Genomic DNA, 21,511 nt, shown 5'->3' on the forward strand with positions numbered 1-21,511 from the left:
AGCTTTTCGTTAAAAATACTGCTATTTTGACTTAGTGTAAATAGCATCTATCACTATTTACACTTAGTGCAAAAAGCCGCTGCCTTTTTTATTTTTTTATTTTTTTACTACAAAATAACAAAACAGAAAATAAATACATATACAAACAAATAATGGTTCCCTGGTAACGCGCATATATCACAGAGATTTCAGTGTGATGACTGCATTTACATCTGCATGATGTATTTTTTATAGTATTTGCCCATATGCAATACATCTATAAGATGTTTCCTATCAGATGTCATATAGACATTTAGAAGATATCTTTAAGTTTTTAATGATTTGGAATGTATGTAAAACTGCTTTTTAAAAGATGTTTAACGATGTTTATCTGATGAAATGCTTTTCAAAACACATCTTATAGATGTACTTGTGCCTGAGCTTTTATTGGACAACAGCAAAAGCAATATAGGCCTAATGTTGCTTCTGCTTGTTTTATATACTGTATATACTAAAATTATTCACATAAGAGTAGAGAAATATATAGTATACTGGATAATGTGGTGGCTTCTGCCGATGTTCTGAGGAATCATTCTCAAAGTCTTGGGGTTTTGATGCCAGAATTTTGATTTTATTATCAGAGACAATAAAACCGAGAAAACTCTGCAGAGCAGTCTATAGAGTCTATGTCTGCACACTCTTATATACAGTTTTTCCTGAAGGCATGTTCATGTTCAATACATTTCATACATATGGTTATTGTTTATTAACTCTTTTACCTCTTTTGGCTGTCTCCAGCCTGCCACCCAGAAGCAGACAGGAGGCCCCAATTTATGTTCTGTGACTAAAGAGGCCCCATCATATTTTTTGACTAAAGTCCAAATAGGATTTTGTCTAATGTGCAGCTTCACTATATACTGCAGTTTTGTAATGTCTGCACATTCCATTCTCATGCAGACCTCTACACACAGGCAGATACATGATTATAATAGTAAAATAACTTGATAGATAATGGTTATATTCACATTGATTATACTTGATTAATTCATAATTTAATTAATAAAAATCTTCCACATTCCCCACTTTGAGACTTACTAAAGCCCTATTCGTACGGGATTAGTATTACCTGGTGACCTCCAGTCATTTGTAATAATTGCGGAGGTCGTCTGTGATCTTAATCCTGTGCGAATCAGCCATGTCTGTAATTGACATCTCTGTGATTTGGCCAGGATTTGGCAGGTCGTATATAATTTTTCAAGGTTTTTGTTTCCTGTGCGCCTTTTTATCCATCTTTCGCGAAGAATGGAGCTGCATTGTAGTGTTTGATAGTATTTTGGGTGCTGACATATCGCTACACCATACAATTTGCAGAAAGAGAAAGCTGAAAAGGTTTTGAGATTAATGTGTTACAAATAAGTCAAGCATAAAGCTTGAGATATTATTTTAACCTGGTGAAATGTAAATGACACAGCGCACGAGACTAAATAGATTTTTTTTTTAATTCATCTAACTGGACCAAAGAACGGGACTCTCAAAGCCTTGACATCCTGGTATCCTGGAGATAAGTCAGTAAATTCGAGTAAAATCATAGGCTTTGCTTATCTCATCCGAATGCACCACACAAAATTCAGATGTTGGGGGTAGACTTGTGCCGGTATTCGGTAATGCGATATATCACGGTAATGATTAATATGAATTGCGATATTGTTTATAGTGGGCACTTCCAAATACCGAGAATAATTTTACAAATTATTCAGAAGCTGAAAGGTGCATTTTAAGATACTTTTCCCCATCAACTGGTCAAAATGCACATTTACTACTGTTTGTATGCTGCTTTAAATAACTATGATGTAAACAAGCACGCACAAGAAGCACATGGAGGAACACGTGAGAGACTTGAATGAAAGCATTTTACTCTCTGACAGCAGATGGCGCTAAACTGCAGAAAGACACTGGCAGCCCTTACTGGAAACCCCATGAATAAAAGCAGCTGTTTACTTTCGAACATTTAAATAATATAAAATAATATTTATATATTTTTCCATAGTATTAGTTTGAAAGTGTTTTGATTCTTTAGTTCATTAACACTTTACATTAGGGCTTCATTAGTTAACAAACTGCCAATGAAAAAAATTCTTTCTGAACATTCATTAATCTTAGGTATTCCAATATTTAAACGACATTGTTCAAAAAATCGAAAGTTTGCAACTGTGTTATTTTAATGGCATAACATGCGCTAAAAGACTTGTATTTTTTAACAAATGATTAGAACTTCTTAGCAAAAGTATGCTATTGCTCAGTGAATGTTAATCATTAACTAAGGAGATGAGGTCCCTTATTGTAAAGTGATACCTATGGGTCTTTAAAGTTCTTTTGCACTTTAATCGGTGTAAAAAATATATTTTTGTATTGCTTTATTGCAGTTCAGTTATGTTATAAGAAAAAAAGTTATTTAACTGTACTGTAGTTATGAACCACTTTTTTAAAACTTAATTTCATTACCGTGATACTTGCATACCGTGGTAAAACATGATCAATAATCGCAACATGAAATTTGATTACCTTAATGTTGGGGGGTAATTTTAAAATCACACAAGGTCCCCAGATAATACTAATCCTGTGCAAATAGGGCTTAAGTTTTACCTTTACTTGTCTTTACCCAGAGTGCAATCTTATCAGCTATCGCTACCTACGTAGAGACTAAATGAAGTCACGCAGTTTTATTACCAATGACCAGATTATGCAGTAGCACTTTGGTGGAGAATCAGGACCAAAAAGTCTTCCCCCACATCTGAGGAAGTAAAAATATCCTGTCTCCCTAATCCTTTATTTAAATAAAACACTGTAATTAGCATGAGCATGCAGTTGGTTCAGCACTTGCCTGTGGTTGTTACAGTTATGTAGAATACAATAGAAATAAACATCAAAACATAAAAAATGTAACATCACAAAAATAGCATAGTTGATCTTCAGTCCAGATACTTTGTGCATGGTAGAGGGCCATTTTGGTTACCCTCAAAAATCAATTTCCCATCATCTTGACATCTTAGAATTTTGATTTGCTTAGCTGTGGCTTTGATAACTAGTGACCTCAATATTGGAAGTACACAGTAAAATAGTAATCCTCTTATCAATACTGCAATTCCTAAAAACATTCCCAATTTAGCTAACTATGCTCCACATGCTCCTAACTTTAGATCAAACCAATCTCACATTTGATTATCTTTATTTGCCATATCGTCCATTCTTAGGTTTTTTTATTTGATTATTACTTCACTAAATACTCCTTCTGGAGCAGTATTTTTTTGGTAAATAAGTACAGAATTGTTCCCCAAACATAACATATACTTTTTCTTTTTCAGTTAACAAATAATATAAAGCTATTTTATTATGCTATGTCATTCTGCTTGTTGCATCCAGTTGCTCTCCTAGAAGTGATAAGGCCTCATTGGTGTAATTTATAAATCTTTGCTGATTGTACTTTATGTAATTAATCCATTCTGTAATTAATTTATTTATTTATTCATTTGTAATTCAAATTAATATGGTTTCAAACCTTGATTTAACTTCATCTCTTGTATTAAATTCGTATGCCTTTAGGTTGACCAATTGAATTTATATCATCTGCAGGGTCTTTTTCATCTGCTCTTTTGGTTCTAGATTTTTCTTCATTTGTTGTTTCCTCTTCTAGAGAGATATGACTCTTTTATGTATCAGCATATCCCTAGTGTCAGTATCTGTTCCATGTCTCATGTTGTGTCTTCATCCCCCACATTCTCCAGTTTAATGTTTATGCCCATGTTTGGTTTTTCCTGTACTTGCGTTTATTGTTCCTGGTGTTCCTTGTTTAGTTAATTTAATTCCAGCTGTGTTTAATTAGTTACTGTGTATTCTGTGTGTGTGTTCTGCCCCTCGTTTCCCATCCGCTGTTAAGTGTCATCCCGTGTTCTGTGTTTCCTGTGTTCCCCACTTTGTTTGGATTAAAGACTTTGGATTTTGCTTTACTCTTCATCTCCTCGCCCCTCTGTTCCCGTGCTCATCAATTAAATTGATTTAATCAAATATAGGTGGTGGGCCTTCCTTTTTCACTAACTAATCATCTTTACATTGTGGTATTTTCAATATTTTGCTGCATTTCCTTTAATTTTCTTATGTCAATAGTTCCCTTCTTTTTATAACATGCGATTCTTGATCTGCCATTAATTGTATTTTTCTTTGTTTTTTTGTTTTGTTTTGTTTTTCCAATACTATTGCCCATTTACAGGTTTGTATGCACTGTAATTCAGTTGCTTCTCTGTAGTTTGTTGTAGATTGGAGAAACTGGCACAAGTATGAGCATAATGCCATTTTTTGGGGGGTACAGTTTCTAAAGATATTTATTTCTCTGCCTCTTTCTATTAAGCATTTACCTTCCAGTTTTATTACATCTAATCCCATTTCACTAGATAGTCCTGGACATTTCTTAAACCAGGGGTTTTTTGAAGTGTGGGTCGCAGAGTGGGACAAGGTGGGTCGCTCAAAGTCACTTGGCTGTAGCTAAATTTGCATTTCAATGACACGCACACACATACTCACACACAGTTCAGTCTAGTGCTATATGATTATACCAAAAAAAATTACGAATTCGACATTGCTTAGTGCGATTTTCGAATCACAAAGTTCGCGATTTAAAACATGTGTTGTGTGTTTTAAAGTGGGGGCATACAGTAGTTGTAACAACAGCGAGGGTCTCAGAGCGATGGTTCATTATTAAGAGGAGACTCATCTTTAAATGAAGAAATTAAAACAAATATTATTAGTAAAAATTTACAATTGTACTATAAATTAAAATTATATTTTTTCTTAAATATTTAATTTCTGCCATATTAAACTTGTAATTAAGATTAAGCTTACAGTAATGTCAGTTGTTTTTTATCTCAAATATTTTGGTGGGTCTTGACATATTATACTTGTTTAGGTGGAATGGAAAAGTTTGAGAACCCTTGTCTTAAACCATTCATCATGAAATATTATACTTCTTCAAAAAAAAAAAACTCTACTCAAAAAAAAAAAAAAAAAAAAACTTTATTCAACAATTTGTCTCCTCCGCATCACCCTGGTGCCATTTTGGAGAATATCTCAGCTGCGTCACGCCAGAACTGTTTCCTACGTTGTTGTGATTTGATCTGAATGGAAACAGCGTATCGGTGTGACGCAGTGGAGATATTCTCCAAAATGGCACCAGGGTGATGCGGAGGAGACAAATAAAATAAGGCGTTATTAAAAATTGAATAAAGTCGTTATTTTTTTTCTTTTGCGCACAAAAAGCGTTCTTGTAGCTTCATATAATTGCAGATGAACCACTGATGTCACATGGATTAATTCACAGATCTCCTTGCTACGTTTCTGGACTTGGGAACATTTCAGTTGCATTGCTGTCTATGCAGGATCAGACAGCTCCAGATTCCATCGAAAAAAATCTTGATTTGTGTTCCGTAGATGAACGAAGGTCTTACGGGTTTGAAACGACACAAGGGTGAGTAATTAATGACAGAATTTTGATATTTGGGTGAACTAACCCTTTAAGCAAATATGCATTAATATCATTTAAACAAATCTTTGAATGGCTAATAAACATTTAATTTCACAAACCTTGCAAACTTAGTCGAATCCAGCTGTGAGATCTTGTGAAGTGTGCATTTTTATCCAGCATGATTGCGTATTCTCTACATGACGGTCGGTCCGTGTTAATTGAATGCTTTAAACTTTAAACTCTTGATTTCAAATTTTGCTGCGCTTTATGCATTTGCCCACTATCATATTCATGTCATTTTCTCTGTGTGCTGTATGTAAAATGAATGTTACCCTGGCTTTATTTGAAAAATATGATTCCCAATGCACACAAACTTCCCAGAATACTGAGTGCCCTGTTGGTTACAGTGTTTACTGTACTTCCTTTTCAATTATGTTTTTGTTAAATATTTATTTATTTGTGAAAAATACTTTGTCATCTAAAGTATAAGTATGTTTATTTTAAACATTTATTTATTAATCCATTGTCAAATAATTTAAAATTTCTTAAATATTAATAACAAAAAATAAATAATTATATCGGCTATCGGCCCCCCTGCTTTCCAAGATATCGGCATCGGCTGCCACATGCCTTTTAAAGCATACATCAAGCATGTGACGGAAATGTTATGTCCCGGCCAGTCTTGGCACGACCAGACAAAACCAATAAAGCCCATTACAAACGAGGCATTTGTTGCATCCAGTGGGGACATAATAACTGAATATAATGACTTATACTTTTTTTTTACACATTGCGATGTGTATCACGCCATGTAAACATAAAACCATGTCTGCATTTGTGATCGGAGAAACGACAAACTACTACTCTACACTGCTTAAAACTCTCGTTTGAATCATCAGTGGCAAATTCTTTAAATACAAAAAACATATTTGCAGGCTGTGAGTCAGAAGCACCAGACTGTCCTTGCAAAGTTGGAACTGCCCCACTTAATAAACAGCCTTTGTGTGTAACTTAACCACTGATTTCTAGTTGTGTCCTCTTTTGGAAGGCCAAAGAAAGTAGTTTTGCTTTCACAATGAAACACACAGCATCACACACTGCGGGCTTGATTGAGCGGTGGCAACCACATATAACGACCCCGGGCTTGACTCCGTTTCATCCACTGTGAAAGCCAATCCGGCAATCTACAGCACAAAGTTGATGTATTTCTTCAGCGACCAGCACAGATCAGCACTAGGCATGCCGAAGCGGATTTTGTCCTCTTTTGGAAGGCCAAACAAAGTAGTTTCGCTTTCACAACGAAACACACAGTGTCTCCACAAAACAACAATAAAAACAACAACACCACAACAACAAGAATAAAAGTTACGCCTTCTTTCTTTGGGTGAACATTTGGGCGGTGTTATGCAAATCTTCCCACACAGTGACGTAGATGTGTGGGGGTTTGTTTAAATGAGGCATTTTAGGAGGGCGTGGACAAGTCTTAACTTTTAGAAAGAATATCTCTTTGGGTTTGAGACTTTAGTCTTTGCAACTTTACAGATCTTTTTTATGCACCAAGAGCTTTTAACACTCCAAAGAGACAGGGAAAATTTGTAGGGGTGCTCAATAAATATCGGCCGATAATTAATGCGCATCTCATCAGTAAAGCTGGTTATCTAATCAGTGGTAAATTTCATCAGGTGCATGATTTCACATAGAGCAGCTGTTACTACACAGAGCCGTTGTTAACCGACAAGCTGCGCAAATCCACGTTCATTATCAGCATGGATTTGCGCAGCTTGTCAGTTAAAAACGGCTCTGTGTAGTAACTGCTGCTCTATGTGAAATCAAGCACCTGATGGAATTTACCGCTGATTAGAGAACCGGCTTTACTGACTAGATGCACATTAATTATCGGCCGATATTTATAGCGCAAGTGTGGCACTGTTTTTCTTTCTGTCACAATAATAACCTAGGTACTGACGAGGAAACTTAACCAAATTGTTAAGTTCCTGTTCTTGTGGCTCAGTGGTAGAGCATTGCGTTAGTAGCGCAAAAGGTCATGGGTTCAATTCCCAGGGAACACACATACTGTTAAAAAAATAAATGTATAGCCTTAATGCACTGTAGTTTGCTTTGGATAAAAGCTACTGCTAAATGCATTAATGTAAAATGTAAATGTTAATTCATCCATGGTCATTATTTTACTGGGCACCCTCTTTCACTCCATACAACAACACCATCATTCATACTTTTTCACACCCTTTCACATCCCCATTTTGGCCAAAAACATATTTTTTCTTTAGATTTCAGCTGATTGTGAACTAAATGCTTTTAGCTGTGGAATGCCATGGATTCTGAGTAGGATAACCTGAACTTTTTTTTGTTAGACTCTACTGAGCGTAGACATGGTAGCATTCCACATAGTTTCTAGATGTCATGCAACGTCTGTCACCATAAATTTTAGTTTAACACCACTGTATAAACTGTTTTTTTTTTTGTTTTGTTTTTTACAAAATCTAATTGATTAATTGGTTTAGATTAATTGGTAACTTAGAATAATGGGCCTTGGCACTGTGCACTTGAGAGAGCCAATTATAATTTCTCAAATGTCACTTGTTTGTCGAATTTAAATTTTAGTCAGATACTTTTTGTTATTCCTCATGGGCTACTTTGAGAAGAGGATTTAAGATCTCTGCATAATCTAGGATCCATGGCCATCAACATTTCCATCTTGCTATCCCCAGGGATGACAGGATCTTTGGAGTAATTTTTTTTAATTATTATTATTTTATTCAATCTAGCCCTAAAAAATTACCATTAAACAAAATGGAGTGACCAATGTTTTACTTTATCAGCCATATTTTTTTCTATTAGCTATCTGTCACGATGCTGCTGCCACTGTGAAGGATCAAAGAGCAAAGGAGCGAGGAGACATAGGGGAATCCGTGAAGAAAGTCTTTATTTACAACAACAAGGCACGCACACGTAGCAGAGGGGATAGACGAACATTACCGGATGTTAGATACGGAAAAACACAGGGCTTAAGAACTTAGAACTAAATTAGACACACCTGGAATAAATTGCATCATAAACATAGAAAACACCTGGGAACCATGAACAAAATCAGACATGGGAGAAACTAGAGCAATCAGTGTCTCATACAACCACAATCATAGTCACAAATACACTCACACAGAAACAGTGACATTTACACAAACTTTACACTGCATTCTTCCTGAGTGACCTGTCAGTTCAACTCACTCTTTGACTGAAACTCTTCGTCAATACAGTAAAAAAGCAGTACCCTGCAGGAATTTTTGCCTAGCCATTCAGAACCCTCTAAACACAAAATACCATCATCCAAAGCACCCTCTTAACTAAAAACACAATCCTTCAAACACCCACTTAATATAAAATAAAAACCCCTTTTTGCATGCATTTATTTCTTCTGGAATCAAAACCCCTTTTTCTTTTTGTTCTTTAAATTTGGAGGAGCATTTTTGAGTGTCCATACCACCACAGGTCAACTCTGGCAAACAACACTAATTATATAAGCAAAAAACTGCCCACCTTACTGTTTAATGGCCACTGTTAGTGTTGGTTTGTCAAGCCAGCCCAAAGTGGTTCCACCCTCTGCTCCTTTCCAATCCTGTTCATGATACCAATTGCTGTGAGGAGAGTCTTGGGGTTGTGATGCCAGAATTTAGATTTTATTATCAGAGACAGTAAAACCGAAAAAAAAACTCTGCAGAGCAATCTATAGAGTATATGTCTGCACACTCTTATACAATTTTTCCTGAAGACAAAGGCGTATTGTTTATCAACTCTTTTATCTCTTTTAGCTGTGTCACCCAGAAGCAGACAGGAGGCCCCAATTTATGTTCTGTGACTAAAGAGGCCCCATCATATATTTTGTCTAATGTCCAAATAGGATGTGCAGCTTCACTATATACTGCAGTTTTGTAATGTCTGCGCATCCCATTCTCATGCAGGCCTCTACACACAGGCAGATACATGATTATAATAGTAGAATAACTTGATACATAAATGGTTATATTCACATTGATTATATTTGATTAATTTCATATTTTGATTAATACAAATCTTCCACAATAACTACTGGATTTAGTGGGCCCCTTGGGCAGTGGGAGCCCCTATAATTGTCACCACCTTTCACCCCACTAGCGACGGCCCTGCTTGTGTGATTTAAACATAGTTATGGTTGACCCACTCTCACATGTGTGTGAGTAAATGATGGCACTATTTTTATTATTGGGTGAAATATTCCTTTTTATGTTATATTTTGAACCTTTATGGATGGAACAGTATAGACAAGACATGAAAATAACAGGGAAAAGAGAGAGGGGAACAGCATCAGCAAAGGACCTCAAGCCGGGCCTCAAACTCTGGTTGTCGGAGGTGTAGCTTACATTTACATTTATGCATTTAGCAGATGCTTTTATTCAAAGCGACTTACAGTGCATTCAGGCTAACATTTTTTACCTAACGTGTTCCCTGGGAATCGAACCCACAACATTTGCACTGCTAACACAATGCTCTACCACTGAGCCACAGGAACACACTCTATGTTGGAGTGCTGCCCCCAAGGCTATTGTTCAGATAAACGTATTTCTTTAAATAAAAAACATCAGATGAACTGGACCAATAAAATGAATACAAATGTAGGGAAAAAGAGGGTCTCCGTCTGATCCAGTTCTGGTGGATCAGTGTCAGCATATCATTATTGTACCAGTTTACAACAGCTTTGCCTCTGCATCACGTCTGCTGAACCTGTTCATGAACCTTTGAACAGTGTTATAGGGCAAAATGACTTTCTCTTTAACACACTCTTCTGAGAGTAAAGTGTGAACCTATTCACTGCAACTATGCACACGGCAGGTGCAAGTGCCCATGAAATCAAAATTTAAGTTTTTTAGATTTTAGTATTAATATGTTAGTCTTAAGGTTATGAATAAGCTTGTGTGTTCCAAAACATGACAAAACTCGCATTTAGGAGATATAAGCATTCAAAACTTACAGTCTCTCACTTTCGCTAAAATGGATCACGGATTTTTATGACATCACATCGCACATCATCTTCTCATCAAATCTTCTGTCCAATCAAATGCTCTCTAGAATCCGAAGCGCCCGCCCCCTACACTATAAATGGACGCTGAAGCCACGGCTGTAATCGGTCATTTGTTTACAGAATTAGTATTTTCTGTACTGTGAATGTACTATATAGGGGACAGGGAACGATTTAGACAGTGTAAATATGCTTTCCATAGAGGAAAAAGAAGTCTGGTTTCACACTGTGTAACGCTAACCACCGCACCGCACACACTCTGCTCCGGTCCAGAGGCACGATAGCACGGAGCGGATTACATGCGCGTGTCGGGCGCAGACCACAAAACGTATCGAACCTATTTGAATTCTACACAGAATTCTATATTTTATAGCAATATGGATGTGATTGTGGCTGTCTTACCCTGTCAAATGCAGCTTTATGGAGCTCAATGGCTCTGAACGGTCGGGCCAAGCTGTAGTATAAACGAACGCTATTGGCTATTTAAAAAAGGGGTGGGGCTGCTTGATATGTCCCACCCTGTCTTCCTGTATCAGTTAAAATGACGTCAACACATAGAATAATGCTGCATGCAATAATTTTTTTTTTAATAAATTTTCTAACCAATAATTTTCAAAATTTCAATTTATATTCTGCTGGGCTTTGGAAGCAGCAACTTCATTTGGAAATAATTTGTATCTTATGGAGACAGTAACATTTCAGTTCTGAAATAACATTTATTGAATCAACAGAAACATTGCAATGTGCAAAACAATTGTTTTTCATAACAAAAACAGACAGGTAAAAAGTTCTCCAGTTCAGTCAGGTTTAATGGCTGCTGAGCATGGACAACTCACTTCAAATTAATTCATAGATTTTCAATGATGTTCAACTTGGACTGGAATGGCCATTCAAGAACATTATATCTGTGTCTGTGCATGAATTCCTTGGTAGATTTGGAACGATGCTTTGGGTCATTGTCCTGCTGAAACAACCAACCCTGGCATAACTTCAAGCCCTTGACTGATTCTTGAACATTGTTTCTAAGAATCTGCTGATACTGGCTGGAATCCATGTGACCCTCAACTCTGACATGGTTTCTAGTACCTGTTCTTGCCCCACAGCCCCACAGGATGATGGACCCTCCACCAAATTTTACAGTACATGAAACCAGCAGGGTGTGGTTTATATCCAGGCTGCAACACAGGTGCAGAGGTCTTGTCTGGTTCCCGTGGTCTTGTGTTGATGGTTGTCGAATTGATGAGGTCTTTGCAGGGGATCTGTCTCTGGGGCACATCTAATTGACATGGTCTCCACTGACATTCAGGGCTATAGAGGTCATCTCTCTCTCTCTCATTAAAGCTAATATAATCTCTACATGACTCTGTGTTCGCTAATAGGAACACTGTAGCAGTTAGCTCACTCCAAACCACCTTTTAACTTCTAATTTAGAACATGCTCCTACAGATATGTCATTGCATGATGATAATCCCTCCAGTTCAGATCATCCAGCAGAGAGGCTTGTGAGACAACGTAAACTTCCTAATTATTTGGAGGACTATGTTATGAACAGTAACCTTCCAAGATCAGCTAGTCTCCCATCATGCTCACTAGATACAAGGTGGGTGACTTCGGCAGTAAATTCAGCTGGAGACAGCAGAGTATCATCTCCAACCGGTATGTTTACTTCAGTACATAAAGCAGAAAAAGTCCAGTCAAAGGATGAAATGTCATTGAGAGAATTGATGGAGAACATCTCAGCAGCTGAGGAGGAGGATTCAGCTGTGACTGCACAGCTTGCAAGCAGACTGTCTCTTTATGAGAAAAGGCAGCAGCATTGATAGGAAATGTTGAAGCGCATTCACGCGTTCCTACTGGAGGAGGAAGCAGACAACCTCTCAATCAAAGAAGGAGATATAGCATTACCAAAGGGAGAACTTTCTCCTGAGCCTGTCCTTAACATTACCATGACTGCTGAACAATTCTCAAAGACATCAGCTGACTATCCAGAATCTCAGCCTGAAATGATAAGCTCTAAACCAGAGAGGATTGAATTACCTCCAATCTCATTGGTTCCAGTTATTGCAAACGTGGCCCAGTCTACTATAAGAGCTCAGTCTGCTCCGCAAACACTTCCACTGCAGGATATGAATTCAGTCCATTCAATGCAGTCATTATGCCTTATGTCTTCATAACTGTTTACAGCTTCTGATGCTGCACCACAGGTACGATTACTTTCACAAATGCAATTTGAAGATAATTCACCTCCTGTGTTTAAAAGGTCTTTAGGACTTGAGGATGCTTCCCATTTGTCCCAGCAACAATATGCTTTTGTTTCTGGAATGTCCAAGAGGCATTGAACTTAGTTGATGTTCACATGTAGACAGGCTTCTCAGCACACTCCCAAAATATTTAAGAGACAACTTCAGTTCTTACAGATGCAAGGCAAGTTGAATGTTGCCAGCCTCAACCCATAAAGTTTTCGGGCCTTTTCCAGTTGGCTGCAAGGTAAAGCTCAGCATCTATCCAGTAGACTAGTCGAATGTTATCAGAAGGAGAAATCCTCTTCCAAATTTCATGGTAAGACTCCAACTCAATCCAGAGGACAGACTTCTTCAGTTTACTATGGCATAAAGCCCCAAGGCATCAGAGCTCCTAAGCAAGAACCTCAGTCCTCTCAGTGGAGGAAATCCAAAGTGCAATGTTTGTGCTGCCACAGCAAAGAGCTTTACATAACAAAGTGCTCAGAAATAAAGGAGCAATCAACAGAAAACCTCATACCATGTGTAGCGTATCAGACCCGAACCAGACAAATAAAAGTTTCGATCGTGAGCATGGTTGAAACATGAGGACCCGAATTCCACAGAAAGGCAACAGGATGTTGTAAATCAACTCCTAGCACCACAGTCTGAAGCAAGATAACCAACCAGCTCTTTCACAGAACAGCTTTCAACATTAACACCATTAGAACAATTATTGACAATTTCAATTTGAAGAAGAGATTGTCATATTTGGGGCAAGTAATCAAAGAGATGGACAGTCTGACCCTCACATGTAAAGCCATGAGAGTAAACAAGATCGTTGGATTGACCCCCCCCAACCCAACAGAACTAGACTGAAATTCCTAAGGGGACCTTATAACCTCTGGTCCCCACAGAATATCTTTATGTCAGAGAATGGCACAAGAACTGTCGTTTAATGAACTCAAAAGGACTTATAAATGAATATCAGTCCATTGCTTAACTCCATATTCATTTATATGTAACCCACACATTTAACTATCATGTTTATAATCACTTATTGTATATGTCTTTTAATAACTATTGGATAGCTTAAGGATTCATATTCATGTTTAGTATGTATGTGTTTCAATCTGCTTGCTTGAAATGTTTCTGACCATCAGTTATTTGTCAAATGTATCATATTCTTGTTACAGGAATCATGTCCAAATTATACCCTGCAAGAGCGGGAAAATTCGGACCACGTGATTGATAAGATAACATATGATTTATGAATGGGTAGGACAAACATCGCAACACCCCGAGCAAAGACAATATCTAATTGGTCAAGAAAAACATTTTAGGTGGACCAAAAGGCCAGTTTAAATACTCAGGACACCATCAAATTCTGCTTTTTAGTTTTGGCTTTTAGCGTTTGCTTTTAGTTATGCTTTGTCATCACTTTTAGCGTTCTTCGAGCGCCGTTCCAGCGTGCTTCAGCCTGCACGCCTGCTGCTACTTAGCCACGATGAGAAGAAACACCACCTAGTCTCGTCAAACTTTACTTCTGTTCTTTTACTTTAGTTTCTTTTCTTTTCCGTTGAGAGTTCCTGTTCTGAGTTAAGTTTTGCAACGCCGTCTCTCCATGTCTGACCTCGCGTGCCCGTCTGAAACTTCAACCAGCCCACAACTCCTCATCGTCAGCCAACGCCCAACCACGGGCTTCCCAAGACGTCACTTCAACAACTATTGAACTCCCAGCCAATCAGCAACCTCGGGAAACCCACTTTTCAATGACAACAAAGGGAACACCTGTTACACAGGCAACGCAAGTAACTTTACCTCCAGACTCTGATCTAAACTGGTGTAGCTATCTAATATAATTTTAACCTCATTGAGGAACTCAATGCGAGGGTTAATTAAGTGACTGATGGTTGTTCATGTCTATGCAATTTCACCTATTGCTGTAAACTTGGGATTTCACATTTTCATTCTCTTAAACTAATTCTTCCCTAACTTTCTATCTTCCTCCAACTTGTGTGAATGTGTGAGTGCGTGTGCTTGTGTTAAATTAGTTTATATGTCTTAGATTTCTCTAATAAACCCTTATTCATATTGAAAAGAGAAGTATCTTGTGTTTTGTGCTTACAAGTTAATGTCTTAAACTGCCGATCTTGTTACTGTGCTAATTAATAGTGTTTTCACTATACTTTGGATATTAATATCCATTGCAGATTTGATGTTATATGGCTCGTTCAGTGAATCGCTGGCCGTTTCAGTGATCAGCCGTGAAACAGTGATTCTGTTCAAATTCCCTTTAAAATCTTAAACGATTCCCTTTGAGCTAAATTGACCTGTTTCCCTTACACATGGGTAGCAGAGGGGAAAAAAACGATGCTGGAAGCATGGTCGTTCCCATCGTTCAGAGGAATGTAATCTAAAGAAACTATATGGAATATATGGGGTAATACATCAATAAGGACAGAATGATTGCAACTTTTGCAATATTGGATGATGGTGCTGTGCGTAATATGCTGTTACCTACTTCTGCTCAAAAGCTACAGCTAGAAGGGAAGGAAGAAACGCTAGCCTTATGAACAATTCATCACAATGTTACATTCCTAGCTGGCTCAGTTGTTACCTTTGATGTGTCCTCCAGGATTAATCCAGGAGACAGATACAGAATCCAAAATCCCTTCACTGCTGATGGATTAGATCTTGTGGAACAGAGCTAGCCAGTCAAAGCTTTTTAACGCAGATATGTCCATTGAGAAATGCAGTGAAATTAAATGTATATTATGAGTAAACTAAAGTGTTTTTTGACCTTGCATGCATAACTTGTTGAAGGAGACTCCAAAAACAATATTAGGAACCTTAAAAATAGCATTAAGGTGGCACCAATATGTAAGGTAGTGTGGCTTAACGGTTACAGATCTGAGCCACTAACTTAAAAATAGACTGACTTGGACTCTCTAAACATAAAGGGTGGAATTAGGCTATATTAATGGTCTGTATTAGCCAGTGTGGTGTGTCTTTAAATACACGCATTTAACCACAAGTTTCAGAAACCTTAAAATGGGTGAACAATGTGAGGATGTCTAAGTGCAGCAGCACATTTAGGGCACAAGCCCTCAAAGAGGTTTCAAACATCTGAAGAAGCAACTTGTGTTTGCTTTATAAAGAACAAAACTGTGCTAGTGCAAACTGACTAGCATGTTAAAGTGCACATCAGTTGGTAGAATGCTGAAAGGTTGAACTAAAAACAAGTGCTAAATATTTATTATAGAGAAATATTATAATAGTATAGAGGGTAGTGGGTATTTTACAGATCTCAGTTAGTTTCTACATGAACAAAAATAATGAGCTATTTCTCCTGATTTACTCTCTGAGAAGCTGAAGTGTTTAGTAAGACAGAGGCGTGTCAGTGAAATGCGGAACTAGTAGTTCTGTTCACACAGGTCTAGTGTCTGTCTGACTCAGAAAACGTGAAGAGCAACAGAGATGCACATCACAGACATCGATCAATGAAAGAAAAGAAATGATGAGATCACTGCTTAATTTCACACTCGGTAAACCATTTTTAAATTGATACTATTTAATTTATTATTATATTAAATGATGTAAATATGTAAGATAAACTGTTTTAAATGATTAAATAATCATTAATATAAATTAGAACTGTTCCTGTTCAGGCTTTTTACAAATACATGAACTCTATATATCATCGGAGGCAGTGTTGTCCAGCATAAAAAGCAGTTTTTTATTGCAAACTCATTTGTCTTATGATATCAGAGAAAATGAAAGAGATAAAAAAATACTTGCTTAATTCATCAACATAAATTTTTTGTGATAAATTTTAAAAATTCCTTAAGTTTTCTCTTTGACAGTCATGCTTTTGAATGATTACCTAAATGTTTCTACTCTATATTATTGATAAAGAAATAGTTCACTCAAAATTTGAGCAAATCTGAATTACTTTATTTTTTTCTGTGTAATACACAAAGAGAAATTAGAAAAAGGAAAAATAACAAAGACTGTGCTGGTAATTTTTACCATGCAATTACAATGAAAGTAGAGTTTTTAAGCTTTCAAGTTTAAAAAATGCAAAAAATAAATTTGTCCATACAGCTTATGTGTCTTCTGAAACCATACAGTTTTAATACAGTTGCTGTACTGTATTAAAGATTTAATCAGGATAAAACTGTATATTAAAAGCTAACATAAGCAGGAGCATTCACAAATAACAGCATATCTAAAAGAATGAGACAACAACAAACAAAAAACATACCTACCACTATAGCCGTGCTTGCACAGGTTCTGCACGATCCTCTTCAATAATATCCTCTGCTTCTCAATCGGGCTCAAACTGATAAGCGATAATAACGACTCCGTTGTTTACAATACAACCGGAGCACATGCCACTGAGGTGAGGGCCAGGACGTATAGATGCACACTAGAGGCAGTTTAGCCAATCACAACACCTTTTTCTGAAAGAGGGGCTTCATAAAAGTAAAGAAGGGATAGAGCGGTGTGGAATAAAGTTAAATTATGTGAAAAATAAGGTGTTTTGTTTTTTGTTTGTTTTTTACGATGCATTAACATATGTTAGACTGAATCCCATAAACACAATCAAGCCTAGAAAAAAAAAACTGTGAACCACCCCTTTAATTTTCTCTATTTAACAGGAGCTCAAAACATCAGTCTGGTCAATGGTTTAGATGCCTGCTCTGGAAGAGTTGAGATATTTTATACTGGCACGTGGGGGGCAGTGTGTGGTCAATCCTGGGACATTGATGATGCTGCTGTGGTGTGCAGACAGTTGGGATGTGGAAGAGCTGTTATTGCAGATGGCCAGTCTCTTTTTGGGGTAAGGGGTAATGTCTGGCTGAGTGAGGTCAACTGTAAGGGAAACGAGTCATCCATCACACAGTGCTCTCAAAGGAATGGAAATAATTGTCCTCAGAGTAACGAAGCTGGAGTCATATGTTCAGGTATGAGGATTTAGTCTTTCCCTAAATCAAAGTGTTCTTTGCAAGCATGCTTGGTGTAGTTCAACAGCACTGGGTTTGAGACTGACTGGCAGTCTGTGTATTAGTTGTGGGGATCTTCAGTGATTCTTTAGCAAGTTACAATATGCCAGTAGGTGACAACAAGTGACTGCCTTTAACAGTGATGTGCAGTCATATCTGTGAAATTTCAATTCGATTTTTCTGGGCAAATCTCCATTTTTCATTGTCCGTAGTGTAGTGATGATTGAAGCACAGCTCACACAGAAATCACTTTCAAACCAAGCAGCTTCCTGCTGGTCAAGGTCCCAAATTTGCATGAATGAAACCTACATGGGGAACTATCCTGATTGCACAGGTTCCACATAATTTTGCAGAGCAAAAATAAATGTGACCACAGCTTAATTCATTAGTGAACTGAATATTTAATTTAAACGATTAGCTTAAACAAATATATGGAATCATTCAGCAGAAACGTTACAGTAGTAGGCCATTCTGAAGGTAGGGTGTACTTTTTAATGTAGTAAAATCTTCCCTCCAGCTTCTTCAGTTATTATCATTGGTGTTGTGGTAACAGCTGTACTGCTCATATTGTCTGCACTGCTGATCATTTTACTGGTGAGGAGGAGACGAAAACAAAAGAAAATCCAAATATGCTCCCGTTCAGAAGGTGAGAATGATTTCAATAATGTACTTTACCTTTAATTTGGGATGCCTGCAAATATCAGTGCTGAAACATCTTACAATCATAGTAAAACATTGTTTTTGTTTCAATGTACTTTGTATCCCACGATGCAGTTAATATGCAAGATGTGCTCCATAATGACCAGAATGAAGAGACTGCTGAGGATGACTATGAGCTTGTAGATATGGATGATGGTGATCATGATGATGTAAACTCTGAGTCTGACTCTGATCAAGATTACGTTAATGTAGATCGCGATGACTCTGAACAAGACTACGTCAATGTGGAAACAGATTATTCAGAACAGGACTACGTCAATGTTAATGTTACAGAAAACAGAAGTACACTGGACAGTAACTATGAAGATTTATGAAAGCTATTTGATGGAAAAATTTCACAAAATAAAAGACCCAGTACCTTCTGAATGGATAACAGTACTAAATATCAGACGAGACCAGAGTCCATTGCTACACACAAATGGAGCCAGAATTGCCGGGCAAGGAACAAGTAAAGTCTGCAGTGTATTATTCATTATATCCAATAATAAATGTCCAAGTATAAATTATTCTTTGTATATGAAGAGAACAAAGACTCTTTGTACATTACTTTAAATTATCTTTAAATTATCTAGAAATCTCTGGAATGTAAGTGTGGATTATCTTTTCCTGTAGCAAAGCATCAATTTGTCTATTTGACTGAAAAAGGTGGCACTAACAAATTAGCAGTTGTTAACAGAGCTTTAGCAACAAGTATGAACTTTTATTAAAAGTGATATAGTGTTTTTGACAGCTTCTCAAGAGAGAAAGCAGTAGCTGTATCCGTTCACAGTGTGACACAACTACCCACAACTCCCCACAACCTGTCTGCTGTGTGTCTTTGTCTCTCAGTTGTTATTGTTAGACAACAGCAAATGAGTTACTGTTACTGTGTGATGTCTGCCTTTTATCATGACTGCCCACTGGATACCTAAATAGTTTAATTTAAAATAAAATGTTTAAACAACATTTAAACAAAGAGTTTAATATATGTTATAAATAATATATATTACTAATATATGTATTCTACAAAAATTGCCACTGAATAAAGCTGTCATATTATAAAATTACAACTGCAAACCTGTAAATCCATCCTTTTTTATTTCTCTGGGCTAAGGAAATCCTGAACATGTTGACATTGTTTCACAGTCTCTGCGCTCTGCATGTGCAAAAGGGCACTTCCTCAAATCTGCTTAACAGCTTAATCAATGTGTTAACTTATTCTGAGAACAGAGTTATTCTCTGAATGTGTTAAAACACAGCCTGAAAATCACCACGACTAGGAAATCCAACTGCTACACTTTAACGCCATTTCAGAGTACTGCGTATCTGATGTGGTTTCTTTATTCCCCTTTGTAATTTCTATCACATGTAAACAGTTAGTTTCACTTCTTTGCAGAGACCATTTGACATTTTACATATGTAGTCATTAATTAAATGAAACATGAATACTAACATTTACTTGAAGCATTGGCTTATAGCATTTGTTATCAATGAAGAAATACAGCATCTACCAGCAGGGGGGCATTAAAGGGATAGTTCACCCAAAAAGAAAAATTTTATGTTTATCTGCTTACCCCCAGGGCATTCAAGATGTAGGTGACTCTGTTTCTTAAGTAGAACAAAACTAAGATTTTTAACTCAAACCGTTGCAGTCTGGCAGTCTTATAATGGAGGTGAATGGGAATCACAGCTAAAACATACAATAAAACTTAAAAAAATATACACAAACAAAACCAAATTACACCCTGCAGCTCATGACGATACACTGATGTGTAAAGACACAAAACGACCATAACATACACCTCCATAACAATGTGCACAATTCAATACTCATCAAATATTAAAGCACTCACCTGTCACTTGTAAATAAAGTCAGTGCATCTGTCGGGGGGGCCAGTTCTCCTCTGTCCAGACGAAACCAGCAGTTCAATTCCAGGCTGCAGCAAAGTCAGATTGTGCAGAAGAATCATCTGTTTCCTGTGGTCTGTCCCGGTGGTTGTCTGAGACAAGGCCTTTACAGGGGATCTGTATCTGGGGCTCTAGTCCTGGTCTCCGCTGTCTTTCAGGACTGTAGAGGTCCTTTCTAGGTGCTGATCCACCATCTGGGCTGGATACATACTGGATCCGGGTGACTGCAGTGACCCTCTGACTTGGATACAGACTGGATCTGGTGGCAGTTGACTTTGATATTCTGGGTATTATCAAATTGCCAGAGTTTTGAGAACGGAGCGGACATGGAGGACTATAATGTAACAAGAGCTTGTTCAAATACTGAGGTGCTAAACCATTCAGGGCTTTATAAGTAATAAGCAAGATTTTAAAATCTATATGATGTTTGATAGGGAGCCAGTGCAGTGTTGACAGGACCGGGCTAATATGATCATACTTCCTGGTTCTAGTAAGAACTCTTAGCAGCTGCATTTTGGACTAACTGGAGTTTGTTTACTAAGCGTGCAGAACAACAACACAAAATAACATTACAATATTATAACCACAATTAATGCAGTATAAACGCATGGATTAACATTTCTGCATTTGACATTGAGAGCATAGGCCGTAATTTAGATATATTTTTGAGATGGAAAAATGCTAAACAAAGTTAAACAAATGCTAGAAACGTGGCTTTCTAAGGAAAGATTGCTATCAAATAGCACACCTAGTTTCCTAACTGATGACGAAGAATTGACAGAGCAGCCATCAAGGCTTAGACAGCGTTCTAGGTTATTACATGCAGAGATTTTAGGTCCTATAATTAACACCTCTGTTTTTTCTTAGAATTTAGCAGTAAGAAATTACTTTTCATCCAATTTTTTATATCTACTATGCATTCCGTTAGTTTTTCAAATTGGTATGTTTCGACGGGCCGCAAAGAAATATATAGCATAACAGTGAAAGCTAACACCGTGTTTCCTGATGATATCTCCCAAGGGTAACATGTAAAGCGTGAAGAGTAACGGCCCTAGTACTGAGCCTTGCGGTACTCCATACTGCACTTGTGATCGATATGATAACTCTTCATTCA

General features: G+C 37.2%; 2 protein-coding genes across 2 annotated transcripts in view; both read left to right on the top strand.

Moving 5' to 3' along the window:
- The window catches only part of LOC109080755 (scavenger receptor cysteine-rich type 1 protein M130-like), a 102,447-nt gene extending 90,738 nt beyond the window's left edge, over window positions 1-11,709 (top strand). Inside the window, exon 12 of the mRNA XM_042732990.1 lies at window positions 11,590-11,709. Coding sequence (XP_042588924.1) covers window positions 11,590-11,709 — 120 coding nt within the window. The remainder of the gene's footprint in view (window positions 1-11,589) is intronic.
- Window positions 11,710-16,209: 4,500 nt separating this feature from the next.
- Window positions 16,210-19,998, top strand: LOC109078638 (scavenger receptor cysteine-rich type 1 protein M130). The gene is made up of 4 exons (XM_042723653.1): window positions 16,210-16,329; window positions 17,446-17,751; window positions 18,308-18,436; window positions 18,565-19,998. The coding sequence occupies exons 1-4, from the start codon at window positions 16,299-16,301 to the stop codon at window positions 18,822-18,824; spliced, it is 726 nt and encodes a 241-aa protein (XP_042579587.1). The 5' UTR covers window positions 16,210-16,298; the 3' UTR covers window positions 18,825-19,998.
- The last annotated feature ends 1,513 nt before the right edge of the window (window positions 19,999-21,511 follow it).

The sequence above is a fragment of the Cyprinus carpio genome, chromosome A3 (genome assembly GCF_018340385.1).
Source record: "Cyprinus carpio isolate SPL01 chromosome A3, ASM1834038v1, whole genome shotgun sequence".
In the NCBI taxonomy this organism is placed as follows: domain Eukaryota; kingdom Metazoa; phylum Chordata; class Actinopteri; order Cypriniformes; family Cyprinidae; genus Cyprinus; species Cyprinus carpio.

What these genes read in the sequence shown, in the direction of transcription:
- LOC109078638 (XM_042723653.1), top strand. Translation starts at nt 16,299, where the DNA reads ATGATGAGATCACTGCTTAATTTCACACTCG. An exon ending in ACTGCTTAATTTCACACTCG is followed by an intron (nt 16,330 to 17,445) that starts GTAAACCATTTT and finishes TCTATTTAACAG; the next exon opens with GAGCTCAAAACATCAGTCTG. An exon ending in AATATGCTCCCGTTCAGAAG is followed by an intron (nt 18,437 to 18,564) that starts GTGAGAATGATT and finishes CCCACGATGCAG; the next exon opens with TTAATATGCAAGATGTGCTC.